At 37.3% G+C, this 14509-nt stretch overlaps 3 protein-coding genes across 3 annotated transcripts in view; 2 read left to right on the plus strand and 1 right to left on the minus strand.

The window, feature by feature from the left end:
• Positions 1–256: 256 nt before the first annotated feature.
• LOC134651790 (membrane-bound transcription factor site-2 protease) lies at positions 257–2374 on the plus strand. Its single transcript, XM_063506897.1, has 2 exons — positions 257–441; positions 527–2374. The coding sequence occupies exons 1-2, from the start codon at positions 367–369 to the stop codon at positions 1937–1939; spliced, it is 1488 nt and encodes a 495-aa protein (XP_063362967.1). The 5' UTR covers positions 257–366; the 3' UTR covers positions 1940–2374.
• Positions 2375–2724: 350 nt separating this feature from the next.
• Positions 2725–3177, minus strand: LOC134651541 (LYR motif-containing protein 2). Its single transcript, XM_063506647.1, has 2 exons — positions 3038–3177; positions 2725–2956 (listed from the first exon to the last, which is right to left on the minus strand). Exons 1-2 carry the CDS (start codon positions 3077–3079, stop codon positions 2735–2737), a joined length of 264 nt encoding a protein of 87 aa, XP_063362717.1. The 5' UTR covers positions 3080–3177; the 3' UTR covers positions 2725–2734.
• Positions 3178–7648: 4471 nt separating this feature from the next.
• The window catches only part of LOC134651493 (sine oculis-binding protein homolog), a 38873-nt gene continuing 32012 nt past the window's right edge, over positions 7649–14509 (plus strand). The window contains exon 1 of the mRNA XM_063506608.1: positions 7649–7929. Within this exon, the coding sequence (XP_063362678.1) occupies positions 7858–7929 (72 nt within the window). The 5' untranslated portion in view covers positions 7649–7857. The remainder of the gene's footprint in view (positions 7930–14509) is intronic.

The raw sequence follows: 14509 nt of genomic DNA on the forward strand, positions 1-14509 counted from the left end.
GTTTTCGCCTTAGAGGATATAATCAATTAGTTGTATCCTCCAAGGTTTTCGCGATAGCGCCTCTGAACGCTTCATTCGATGCCAATGGCTCAAGTGGAATGCTGCTGTCAAAATTTGTTGCCTCTGTTTTTTCTAAGACCGTTTTGAAAACCAATCATATCGTTACCATTCATACGTTTCTACAAGCGCGCTATTATGATTGGTGGGTACAACAAAATTGATGAAAACGAATTTAATTTGACATTTGTGCTAAAACTCCAAAAACCGCAGGACCGGTAAGACAAGGAAAATAATAACAACGAGATAGAACATTTAATTAAAAACGCAAAGATGATTTAAAGACATACAGACATTTCTTCTGCAAAAATGTCTTTCACAGTACTATGTACTTTTGTTGTGGCCTTCTATGTTGTAATATGGTTTTTCGATTCGTTCTTCAAGGTATGTATTTTCAGCGATGCTGTTGTTATTTAAAAATGCCGCAAAAGAATGTTGTATTGTTACTAAACAACAATTCCTTCCACAGAGTTGTATGCACTACCCGTACTACGCGTTCCTGGAAGGCACAGGCTTAAAAGTGGGGATTTTAAATTTCTCTTGGGCCACAACTGCGTTTAACAGGTTTCTGTATCGCTGGAGCAAGAATCTGACCCACCTTCTAAATAAATGGTTCGGTTTTGGCTACATTGTAAGCATCTGGATATTACTACCATTTTCCTTATGGACACTGATTAATTTTATCTATCATCACTTTAACGAAAGTATTCATCTAAGCACTGCTCCGGAAGTAAAAGCCATTTTACCCGGATTTAATATACCCGCATCAGATTTCTGGGTGTATTTTTTAGCTATGGCTATGAGTAGTATTTTCCATGAGTTAGGGCATGCTTTAACAGCTTGCCAACATGATGTGCAACTTTTGTCAGTAGGAATATCTGTTTTTGCAATCATCCCAATAGCATTTGTCCAGCTAAATGGGGATCATGTAGTGGCTCTTCCTGTAACCAAACGATTAAGGATATTCTGTGCTGGAGTGTGGCATAACCTTGCCCTAGCTTTTTTTGTGTTGATGATTTTTATGGCTACTCCCATTTTATTCAGCGTCGCTTACGAAACTGACTTAGGAGTTAAAGTTGTGGGTTTCACTCATGATTCTGTTTTAAAAGATGTCAGAGGCTTAGAAACAGGTGACATAATTACCTCTGTTAACAACTGTGTCATTAAAAACTCTAAAGATTGGGTTTTATGTCTCCAAATGGCCCATGAGCGATACGGGATATGCACAAGTGCAGAATATGTCGCTCAAAATGATGAAATCATGATGGAGACAATTAAAGAGAATGATGTTGTGGAATGCTGTAGGAAAGATGACATTTTCAGTTTCTGTTTTGAGTACATGGAACCAAAAGTGGGTGCGGACTCGGTCTTACCAGGTCAATATTCATGCCTCAAACCTAGAGACATGGTGAAGAACACTTTTAAAAAATGCACAGATGCTGGTGGGTACTCATGTCCACGCGGCATGCACTGTCTTCGCCCGTCTCTCAACAACCACACTTATTTAATGGTCATTGAACGTCAAGACAATAATGCCGTCCTGTTTCTAGGATTGCCATATGAGTTGCATAAAACTGTTTTTGTAGATCAGTATTTCCCTAGGACCCCAATATTTTCATTATTCTCTCCTACACAAGCGGAGAAGCTACTGAAGTATATATTCATGCTTTCCATGGGTTTAGCATTTTTGAACATATTGCCTTGCTATGGAACTGATGGTTCTTTCATAGCTAAGGACTTGGTCACTATATTGGCCAGGTACTTGAAGAAAAGTAGTGATTTTGTCACATTTTTTCATATTTTTACTATTGTTATTGGCACTGGGATGACAGTTCCAATTTTAATGTATCTGTTCTATCAAGCAGTTTTTGTAGATAAATAGATAATGTATAGATCCTCCATTAGCATTTATTTACTTTTAAATGTGACAAGTCTGATTTGTACCTATAATAATTGAATTAATGCTACAATTGGTTTTTAACTCGGTAACTACTTTTTACTACAAATACTTTAGTGTGAACAAATGGTAATGCCAGTCTGGTATAACATTTTATAGGATTAAAAATAAAATGTAGTAGATAATAAGACACGCGTTTAAGACTGTACACCTTAGTTGCCATGTTTTTAAGGTGGTGAGAGAAATGAGACACTGTTTATACTTGTAAGTAAACAGTTGAGAAAAAGTATAAAACATTTGTACATGTTTTATTAATAATATATACAATGCTTGAAAGCACAACAATTTATTTAAGAATTGTACATAGTGTAGATAGTTTATAATTAAAAACTAATTTCTAACTTAATTTCTTTTACATTGGTAATTATTTCCCTAGCTGTACCATCATCTAGAGTTACAAAACTATAAATGTTTACATCATCACAATACAAAATGTACTAAATGTTGTTTGTAAACCTAACTATACAAATCAAATGTTATGATCATGAACAAATGGAATAAATAAAATCTTATTATAAATGAAATAAGGCTTTTAAATAAAATAGGTTATCTTTATTTCACAACAATTAGCTCTTCAACTTTCTTAATACAAAGATTTTGTAATTATAATTATTATTTATTCTTTTGTAACAAATTCCCTAAGTAAAATAATTATGCAGTCAGCTTCACTTCATTTGGTACCAACTAATGTGAAATTTGATACATATCTAAAGTTTATTTTCATGATCTACTTAAAGCTAATGATTTTTCTAAATCCTGTAACGACTTTTTCCCATAAAACAACATAGATTTTATCGTCGCTTCATCGGTAAGATGTTTGTTATTCCTGAAATCAGTTCTGGCCCATTCCCTCAACTCTTGGCGCGTCGATTCGTCAGCTACGTATCGTAGTGTTCTAAATATATCCTTGTATAGCTTCAAAACTTCTTGGCGCAGCATAAACTGTAAATTCAACACAATATGAACACTTACAAATCAAAATTCCAAGTAGTTTATGTAACAAGATTTAGTAGTATAATATACCTGCTTAAGACTCAGTGCCGCTTTTGGTAGCTTAGATGACATTTTAAATATCTTGTTTACGAAACAATGATCATAAAATTATGAACATCATTGGCTTACTTATGGTTTAAATCGCTAAATTAAAATAGGAAATATACTATCAAAACAACGAGGGAGACAGATAAGTATGACAGCTGTCAACGCTGACATTAATAACATTCGGTATATTTTTTTAAGCCGTTTCATTACACGCGATTTGGGAACTTGTTTTGTCTCACACTACTACTAGCACCAAAAAGAAAAGGATGAATATAACAAATTGGTTTGACCAACTATAGTTTGTCTAAGATCTTGACGCTAATCGCCAGCTTCGAAAATCTCTGGTTCAAGCCCGTCTAGATACGTACACTAATGATACGACTTTAATGGCGAGCTTTACTGCAAGTCTTGCGGCCGTTACCGTTACACAACTAAGTACCTAAATACATACAATAGATAGGGGCTTAAGCCAAGTGGTTTACTATCACTTACACCAGTTACACAATTATTTATGTAGGTACTTATTGGTCTTGTCTTGACCAACAAGTGTTTTAGAGTTTTTGTGTGCCTTTCGAAAGGAAACGGAAATGAAATAAACGTACCTAATAAGTGTTTTATAATTGCCTTAAAAAACTTTCAAATCAAGACACTTAGACAAATAAAATTGAATGAGTTATAAATTATAAAAGAATAAAACCACATGCCTCCCCAATATCCCCATTCGCTGATGCCTGCTTATTTTCATGTCACAAATGTAAACTGCCAATCGTGATCATTGACCAAAACGTACTTATACAGGGTGGGTCCCAATAACCTAACCAACATTAAAAATATGAAATATACCGTAATAAACTCCCGTGAAACTCAAACAATATCAAATTATTTTACACGGGCACGGGTCACTCACGTCGCGTCTCCACCAGTGAAGAGTCGTTGCTCCGTGAAGAAGATCCTCTAAAATGGGATCGAAACATGTCGAGCGTTTATTCGACTTAATATTTAATACCTGAGACGTGAGTGACTCTTCTAAAATAATAAATAATAATAAAAATATCGATTGAAATGATAATTAAAGTAAAAAAAATATAGTTTGAGAGCATAACTCTTTCTCCTTTTCTCCGAAACTAAACAGTTGAAACTCGAAAAAGAGCTGTAATTATACCCATCAGTCATAGTAACAGTAACCAATCGAATGTCATTCGTCGCGCTTCTGTCAGTTATCGTACCTAACTAACTAACTACTTATTAAAAGCGGTTTATAGCCTGTTTAAACTCTCGCGCGAGCCACGAGACGAGCCGCGAGCCGCGCCACGAGACGCGAGTGTAAGCGGTGGGCTCGCGGCTCGTCTCGTGGCTCGCAAGCTCGTCGAGCTAATATAATTTAAACACTAACGGCAAGGAATAAGGTTTATAACCGAATGACAAGCCGAACTTCAACTTCAACTTCAACATTTATTCAGCAAATAGGCCACAAGGGCACTTTTACACGTCAACATTGAATTTACATAAAAGCAAAATAATAATAATTATACATCAACAATTATTAAATACAACTACAACTACCACATCAAACTAACGTAATACAATTACATAGAGATGTATAAGGTCTCTTAATGTCGAATTACATAAAAAAACTATAATAATAATATTAAAATAAAAACGAAACAGATACATGGAAAAAAAATCTAAACTTATTTAGAGGTGTAAATGTCTCTAAGTGTCAGAACTAAAAAATAACATAGTTTATCAAATTATCCTTAGAGATGTATAGGGTCTCCACGCGAGTGTAAGCGGTGGACTCGCGTCTCGTGGTGCGGCTCGCGGCTCGTCTCGTGGCTCACGCGAGAGTCTAAATCAGCTATTTAGACTCTCGCGCGGGCCACGAGACGAGCCGCGAGCCGAGCCACGAGACGAGAGTGTAAGCGCTGGGCTCGTGGCTCGTCTCGCGGCTCGGCTCGCGTGGAGGAGCGGTTTTTTAGGCACGAGCCAAAGGGGCTCGCGCGGGACACGCGCTTGCGTTCACACTCGCGCTCGGCTTGTCATTCGGTTATAAACCTTATGCCGTGCTGTTAGTGTTTAATATATATTAGCTCGACGAGCTTACGAGCCACGGGACGAGTCACAAGCCGAGCCACGAGGCGAGAGTGTAATCAGTAGCTCGACGGGCTTACGCGCTCGAGGCGAGCCACGAGACGCGCCGCGAGCCGAGAGTCTAATAGCCGGTTTAAACTCTCGCGCGAGCCACGAGACGAGCCGCGAGCCGCGCCACGAGACGCGAGTGTAAGCGGTGGGCTCGCGGCTCGTCTCGTGGCTCGCAAGCTCGTCGAGCTAATATAAACACTAACGGCACGGCATAAGGTTTATAATCGAATGACAAGCCGAACGCGAGTGTAAGCGGTGGACTCGCGTCTCGTGGCGCGGCTCGCGGCTCGTCTCGTGGCTCGCGCGAGAGTTTAAACCGGCTATAAACCGGCTATTACGGCTCAGCGACCCAAAGGGGATCTTGGCCTCCGAAATGAGAGCACATGCACTTTTCCCGATCTTGCGCCGTTTCCTGCCAATTATCGGCTTAAAGCTGACCCAGATCCGCTTCCACACTGTCTCCGTTAGCCGTTATCCGACCAATCCTTATGTATGGTTGTGAAGCCTGGACACTAACACAAAAAGAGGAAAGTTTGCTCCTGGTAGCGGAAAGGAAAATCTTTCGTAAGATCCTGGGACCTATCAAGAGAGACAACAGCACGTGGAGGATACGGAGGAATGCCGAAATCGAGGAGTTGGTGGCCGGACCCAATATCATCGGCGAAAAGAAATCCCACAGACTTCGCTGGTTCGGTCACCTATTAAGAATGGGAGAGGACCGGGCTGGGAAGACCAGCTGGTAGCCCGGTAGGTCGGCCCAGATACCGCTGGGGAGTTATCGTATCTATATTTTGTCAATTCTTTAGCACATTTATAAAAAGGTAGGTACTGAACAAAATGTAAATTTTTAATTTCTGAAAATTAACATAATTAAAATACAAAATTAGACTTATGTTTGTTCTACCTGGGTAATATTTTTCTCTTAATTTACTTAAGCGGTGGTTAAAGTAGGGCCGTTTCATATTCGGGTATACCCACTGACTTAATATAAAAGAAATAGACACACAAAGCAGAACAAAAACGTCAAGAAATGTGGATCCCAATGACGTTTCACACCATTTGCATTGATGATAAAAACGCTTACGTAAATTTTGAGTCAAGATAAATGTTTCGTACAGAAAAGAGCTTAATGTCGTAAGCATTAAGTGTCAAATTTGCAAACATAAGTACCAACACTGTTAAAAAATTTAGTCCGATGGCACTAAACGTAACGTATTTACGTCAAACAACGTCAAACGAGAATAATGAACGAATGGAGTCACTTTGGTACACTTTAATATGTATTAGTACAGGAAAATATTAAAATTGAAGTAATAAATAAAACAAATTTAATTTAATCGGGAGCTCAAATAAAATTAATTCGTGGTTCAAATTCAAACAAATTAAATTTTTAATTCGTAAGTAGAGTCGCACCAAGAAAAGTCTGCAGCAGATTTGATAGCCCACGCAGTGTAAGTGTTATTTATACGTCATAATTTCATAAAAGTTTGACGTTTAAAATGACACTTGCACTGCGTGGGCTATCAAAATCGCTGCAGACTTTTCACGGTCTGACTCTATACGTCTTTAAATACTAATTTCCTTGAAATAAATTCTACTTATTAAATAACTGTGTATTTAAGATCTACATTTACTCATAGCACGGGTGCACGGGGACATTTAGATACTGATTGGATTTTTTTTATAAAGTCTACCTATACTTTATAAAAAAAAATCCTGTGGTTGTCACTGTGTTCCGACAGGTTTAGCATTTACAGTTAGTCGATATAAGCCCTTATTGGTGGTGTATATGTCGGAAACAGGGAAATGGGCCAAACACACAAGTGCCGTTTTGCCTTGTTTAAAACTGCATCACCCCTATCTCTTGCTATAATTAAATAGCAGTCCACTTTGCACGTCGCATAGGTTTTCTTGGAAATCTTCAATTTAAACATAATATTATTTCTTATGAATTCCATATAAAAATATAAAAAAATATTGACCTCACATCGACTCAATAGAATTTTGTTCCTTGACATCCCTTCTTTGGTACTAACAAATTAATTTATTCAAAACCATAAAATTACCACCAGATTACATACATTATGTAATGCTATCCAAAGAACTAACCGAAAGAAATAAATTCCATCCTTTTTCCTTGTTTTATCATTGTTATTTTTACATATTTTAACGGCACATTTCGTAATTGTTGACAACTTCACATTTGAGCGTTTCAAACAAGACTAAACGAAAAAGTAATGCATAATCTGTTTTGACATCACTTTTGTGGGGCCATTTTTGGCGGCTGATTGGGTATCCAGTTCTTTATACTATATCAATGGGTATACCATATTATTGTGATCCTAGGCCTAGGACAGGTAGCAGGAGCTGCAAGCACAGATTACAATATATATAACATATACAATACAAGAGCTCACGAAAGCTCGCGCACGCGCGCTGAAGCCCCGCCCACCGGCAAGCGCGCGAAAAATGTGCTTTTTCCGGCGCCCTCCCGGACACCGGCCAATCACGGCGCGACAGTCGCGGGGCAACCGACGTCCGCACGACACGTGTATCTCGCGCTGCGATATGTTTACGCGTGCGCTAACTTACGCGACGAAAACTTTTAAATAAACATTAATGACTGTTGTTTTAGTGCGAAACGAAGTGGAACTTTAAAAATGGACTCTAGTACGAGCAAACCTTCGTCCCCGCCGAAACCCATAAAAAAGGAGAACGAAGAAGAAATCAAGGTATGAAATTTTATATTTGTATTCCGACATTGATGTGAATTTCCGTTGTTCCCGAGTTGGCTTTGGCAGCGCGATCGCGTAAGAGGATACGGCGAGTCGTATTTTTAAATTCGATATGCTCACGTCAAGGGGACCTCCACAAAAGCGCGGGGTTACGCCGAATAAATTATCATGTGTACTGTTACAATATTAATTACAATTTGCGATACACAATAAAACTCGTGTAATATCACGTTTTCGAGGCCTTTTCCAGCCATTAAAGTGTGTAACACGATCTCTGAAGCGCGCTCGGATCGCTGTAACCGGAGCTGCTGGATGTTTTGATAATAGATATAGGCGGCGCTTCTGTCTGCGTGTGTACCGACACCGGCCGGGGTGTGTGTGCGTGCGGGGTAATTTTAGACGTTCCTTTGCTCAAAACGTAACCCGAGACCGTCCCAGGCCGCAAGTCGACGCTTCAATTTATTGTTTTCATCTGATAATCGCACTGTGCCTTGTATAATTGCGTAAACATATTAAAAAGTTGCGATTGTTGTCTATGGCCGCCCCCGCTGCTCGCGCGCATTTATTTTGGCGACGCAGGAATAGTTTGACATGTCAATAACCTCATTGGCGGTGTCCACGCGTTGTGACGTCACGGGATTCGCGTGATTTCTTAAAGTTTGAGGTCAATTGGGTTTATCACCCACTCCTATCATTATTCGTGTAGGTGATTATGTCGTAAAAATCATGATCACTTTTGTTAAAAAAAAAAAAATTTTTAATTTTGTATCTGCGTTGTATTGCGCGGTAGCGATAATGGTAGCCTCTTGAGGTATATTTAGGTGTAATGCTACGATTGCCAAGCTTCTCATGTGTTCGTCTAAATTTCCTTGTTTCCCGGTTATAAAGCGGCTAGGGTTGCGCTTGCGTCATTCTGAAGCGTCGTAATCGTAAATCGTCACATTCTCTCAATTTAACAATGAGTTCTCGCGTAGCATTAACGGACAAGTATCAAATAGGTACCTACGTCAAACGTATTAAGTTTCCGAAGGGTGCATTATTGAGTAATATTTTGAATTTGAGCAGGATTTGTAGCTCTTCGAGTTTTCTGTAAGAAATGCTTATAAGAATAGTCCATCGTACCTATTAGCCAGTTAGTGTGTTTTCAGTGGGAAATGGAATTAAGCCTAATGGGTAGGTACCCATGTTCCCATATCATACAACTACACAGCAAAATTTTCCCTAAAAGCAGTGTTTACTAAAACCCCTTAATTTTTCAAAAATTCCAAATGGCTCTGAACTTCACCAGATGTGTTTTTCATGGCCCTTCGTGAGCAAGCCTGGGAAGTAACCCCGGTATTTCCCGGCCGCACAGCAAAAAATATTTCGTTATTTAAATTAACTTGCATTATGTATTAGATATTAAAGTAAAGGTTTTGTTCAACAAAATATTGCCTGATAACTTCATCAAAACCCAATAACTCTAAACGGTTCATGTCAAAACCAATCTTGATGTACCTAGGTAATACGGTTAAAACGCCGTTTAAATTATCCAGATTACGGGACGAATATACGAAATGATATCGTTTTCGTTCTAAATGCAAATTCAACTGCAATTGTCGTACGTCACGTGCATGACACGGAGCGAACATGCAACGTGCATGTTTGAAAATAATGACAAGTTCGCATGAACATGTACAACATGATTTGGAGCTTGATTGGTCCTTACTTCAAAGAATTTTTTTACGAAAATCCCTTATAAATAAACAAATGGTACAAATTTAACCCTTAGTCCCGCTTACGATTCCAACTTGTACGAAAAATAAGTTTTACGTAAAAACTGTCTCTTCTTTTAAAGTCTGTTAAAAATGTAGTCACCCGCGTCATAATAACCGAATCCATTGACACCTCATTCACAAAAATTGGCAAAAGAGTTAAGACACTACGATATGGAACACATGACACAAACATACGCACATCTGACTCATATTACATAAATATCACAGTCCCTTCCAGTGGTAGAAAAAACAAGGTTAAAAGTGAAATCCTTCAGTTGAGGTTTAAAAAATAACTAATGGCTTTATTACGATCAAAGGAGTTCACAAAAAGGTGCCGAAAAGAGATTGATTTCAGTATTTTGTTCCTTTTGTTCCAGATCCATAATAAATTAAAATAATTTAAAGTTATTTTGCCCACCTTGTATAAGATAACCAACTTTCTTACTTCGCGTAACAAGTGTTTTATTTCACTGCAAGGAGCTACATAAAACTACCTACTCAATATAAATACTTCCATTTTCACAGAAATATTTTTCCATCAGTTAAGATTTCTTTTATTTCCAACAACAAATTAAAACATAACTTACAGAAAAGTCAATACATCTTAATAGAAGTATACTAGAACTGACTAGGGCCCGATTCCAATTTTGAACTAGATATCTATTAGACACTCGGAATAATAAACCAACAGGAACCGCCATTAACAGGCGTTCCCCTCTGCCAAAAGTCGGCGGCCGCCGGTCAAGGAGGTTATATAAAACTAGTTGCCATACGTCATACGCCATTCAGCAAACGTCAGTCTAAGCGGAATGTTAGGAGCAGAACATGCCGAATTGTAGCGTTTTCTCCTGTAAAAACCGATCGGAAACATCTAGCGTACTTAAAAAACACGTTTCTTTTCATATGTAAGTACTATTACATGTAAATATTATGAAATAGTGCACTAATTTAGCAAAAAACTAAAAAACATTGTCAATCTGAAAGTGATACCACTTCATGGTACTAGATCTAATTTAGGGTAAAATTTAAAGAAGACTTTCTAAATATTCATTAGGTATACCTAACTTCTAATTTGCGTTGCTTATTGTTATATAATTTATATAACACATTATTTTTCTATAACACCTTATTTTTATATCAACATAATCCATTCAATGAAATAAATAGTATAAATCATAAATAACGTGATATTACCGATATAGGGTCATTGTGCTAGTTTCCGTCCATGCTCTAGTCTCTAGTTTTCGTCCACATGACAGATTAGCAAATAACATATTTGATATTTAATTTGCTACTTGCCAAATACATTTTTTATGTAGATAGATATATTGTCTCGACATTAAGGATTGCATTAAGTCCAAATTTGTGCAGCAATGTAGATTTATATTCAATTTCGTCAAGTGGACGAAAACTAGAGCTGGACGAAAACTAACGCACCTACCCTACTACTGTTTGAAAATTCATTTTTCTCTTAGTTTCTATCGTATATTTTTTATTTGACATGTCCAATGTTTGTATTGTAATTTATTTATTTTAAGGTATTTACTGCCGTCATTTTCCATAAATATGCACTTTTAATTTATTACTCTGGTATCACTCTACCATAGTTAGTGATGGGACACCATAAAAACCAATATCGATAAAATCTATATGAACATTATAAATATATTGTTATTTTGATTTATTTTTTTAGATTTCCAAAAGATGCAATAAATTTTAAACATAAGTAGTTTTCAGCTTATCAAGCCATCGAAAACCTAAAAATATTGCAATATCAGTCAAGTTTTAAATATCTAAGAACTGCATAAGTAAGTTTGTAATTCCATATAAATATATGCTATTACAAAGTTACTGTTGCAGTTCCTACAAATAGTAGGTAAAGTAAAGGTACACTACGATGTATGTACGATGCTCACATCGTACATACATCGTAGTGTACCTTATAATTGTATGAATAAAGATGTGTTTAGTTATGATATGTGTATACAGAGTATGGGTATTAGTACCCGAAAGAAGTACTGTCTACAAAAAAAGATGATATCCCATCAAAAACATTACATGTAAAAAGGTGCAAGTCTCGCAACGCTTTTACTACAAAAAAGTTTTGAGATGTCATGTGAAACCAAGTCGGTTATTTTAATCAGTGCCAGGGGGTGTTAAAACCGTATCAATAAGATATCTTTAATTTGTAATACACATAATGACTTGGCAATCGCACATAATGCTTTACTCGTACCGTACTCGTAAATATGTGTAATGCTCAAACTGCAATTAGCGCTAGCGTTATGTTCAATTAGAATTATTTTTAATAGGTGACGATGATCCTTTTGTCATTATGCAGCCGTGCGATGGTCAAGTCATTATACGTATTACAAATTAAAGATATCTTATTGATACGGTTTTAACACCCCCTGGCACTGATTAAAATAACCGACTTGGTTTCACATTAGCATAGCATTACATCTCAAAACTTTTTTGTAGTAGAAGCGTTGCGAGACTTGCACCTTTTTACATGTAATGTTTTTGATGGTTATAATTGACTAAAGCAGACAGTTAAAATTCAGTCGATAAAATATCGACAATATTATCGACAAGTCCCTCGCACTTCTACGTTTACTTAGAACTGACATCATCTCGTTCACGGACAGGGTTGTCTGTGTTTGTTCTTGTATTTGTGTGAATATAGTTTATAGTAGTGTTTGATAATTTTGTCGTGTGCGTGTGTAGCGACGCATGCAAAAAATGCATTAGTGTTTACATTATTTGTGTGCGTTCCTCGCCCCCCGCGCCGAAAACGGCAGAATTTTTCACATAGAAATTAGTGCGTGTCACCACTCCATATTGGATTATTACTCCGAGATTAGACATCACCATGTCAGTTGTCAGTGTCAAACAAGTGTCAAAAGTGACGTATTTGTTTGAAGAAACGTCACTATTGACACTTGTTTGACACTGACATATCCAATCCATATCGTTTCAATATCTAGTATTTGACATATCTTAAAGTTCGAATATGGCTGATGATAAAACTAGCAAAAAATATTGTATCCCTACTTATATCCTAGGGGCCAATAGAAATATATGGTGTAGTAACTACACCCAACTAACTACAACCAACTACACTGTAGTTGGTTTAAAACTTTAAAATAAAAAAAATATGAAAATTGGTCGAAAAAATATTCCTGAAAATCCTCGGCACAGAACACTCGACATCTAACTGAACACTGGCAAGCAAATTTAGTTCATATTATATTGGCAATAAAACACACGGGTTTCTTTACGCGCGGTGCAACATGCATCGCGCACAGACTTTATTGGGCCAAGGCTGTGACGTAATTAAAATATTACCAGTATTTTAACTTCAATAATCGGCCTCTTAATTTTATTTATACTTAGTAATTTTATTTTTTGAGAATTGGGACTTGTGAGCTATGGTCCCAATAGCCAGCCAGGCAACAGCCAGGTCGGTTTGTAAAAACAAAATCGGTTTTAGGATAAATTTATCAAATACATATATATTTTTAACCTAAGTCAGTTATTTTTTGATTTACTCAATGAGTTCGGTATTTTTTTCAGTGTAGTTTGACTAATTAAAAACCAAAATCGATATTATTACCTAATAAAATAATTAAACTTGTTCCCTAGTTGTACTGAATTGGAATTCAACGTTTCAGATAACTAACTGTGTCATGCTATTTCAGTCAGTCTCAGTACAAAAATACTGAGGTTGACTGAAGTAGCATGACACGACGTTCGTACGTTTCCGTTTTTAAAATAATAAAGGATTATGCACTACACCTGAAACTGGGCCGATGCAAATGAAATGACCCAAAATAATTCTGGCCAAAGTCAGAAAACGCCACTTTGTTCAGCAGGGCAAAAAGATTTAAAATACTGTCACAAAATCTCAATCGCTGTACTCGTGACACGATTACCACTTCATCAGACACAAGTTCATTACAGGAATATCCAGGAATGGTCCTGGCGATGGCGCTTAACGAGCCTTAACGAACTAATACTGCCCTCCTAAGGGCGACTTGCACCATCCCACTAACCCGGGGTTAACTCCAGGTTTCACGGGTTAACCCTGGGTTAGTGGAATGGTGCAAGTGGCGCTAAACTGAATAGCGCTATTTCAATAACAAATGATTTTGAAAATGGAACTCTCAGCTATAGAAACGAAGTTAGCAATGAGTTTTCTTTTGAGATAGCGCTAGTTGGCTTAGTAGGTCGGGCAGAATATTCGATATACGTGGGTCCTGAAACTAGAGCAAAAATGCCTAAAAAACGATCTACACACGCATCGCATCATAGTTTTAATTTTTAATTACAGTGAAAGACTACTTGCTTGCACGACTTAAAAAAACAATTATCTGTAGAAAAACATTCGTAAAAAAAAATTGACAACGTATATTTGGCCCATCTTGTGTTCTTTTAAACAGCTTATTTTGAACACCTCGCTTTGTTATATTTATGCTGTTGACTGTAATCAGCCGTAAAAGTGCATGACGACTTTATCAATGAATTCATTCATAATAGGTATCTCCATGCAATTTCGCAGCTCTCTGTACGTCCAAGAAGTCCAAAAACACAACAATGAAAAACGAGCAGCACCTCCATCATGTTGAAGTGTTGATCCTTGAGTTGACGCATGCGTGATGCCTCAATGCCGGCGCTTTGGCCAGATGCGTAATGACTGTACTGAACTGACATAATGTGCGCAATGTCTTACAACTCCGCCCGATTGTAGTAATGTCTGCTGAATGGTCGCTGTTATAATTTATCGTATGTCTACATCACGTTACGCTTGTACCGCCATA

Source organism: Cydia amplana, chromosome 10 (genome assembly GCF_948474715.1).
Source record: "Cydia amplana chromosome 10, ilCydAmpl1.1, whole genome shotgun sequence".
In the NCBI taxonomy this organism is placed as follows: Eukaryota; Metazoa; Arthropoda; class Insecta; order Lepidoptera; family Tortricidae; genus Cydia; species Cydia amplana.

What these genes read in the sequence shown, in the direction of transcription:
- LOC134651790 (XM_063506897.1), top strand. Translation starts at nt 367, where the DNA reads ATGTCTTTCACAGTACTATGTACTTTTGTTGTGGCCTTCTATGTTGTA. An exon ending in TTTTCGATTCGTTCTTCAAG is followed by an intron (nt 442 to 526) that starts GTATGTATTTTC and finishes TTCCTTCCACAG; the next exon opens with AGTTGTATGCACTACCCGTA.
- LOC134651541 (XM_063506647.1), bottom strand. Translation starts at nt 3,079, where the DNA reads ATGTCATCTAAGCTACCAAAAGCGGCACTGAGTCTTAAGCAG. An exon ending in CGGCACTGAGTCTTAAGCAG is followed by an intron (nt 2,957 to 3,037) that starts GTATATTATACT and finishes TTGAATTTACAG; the next exon opens with TTTATGCTGCGCCAAGAAGT.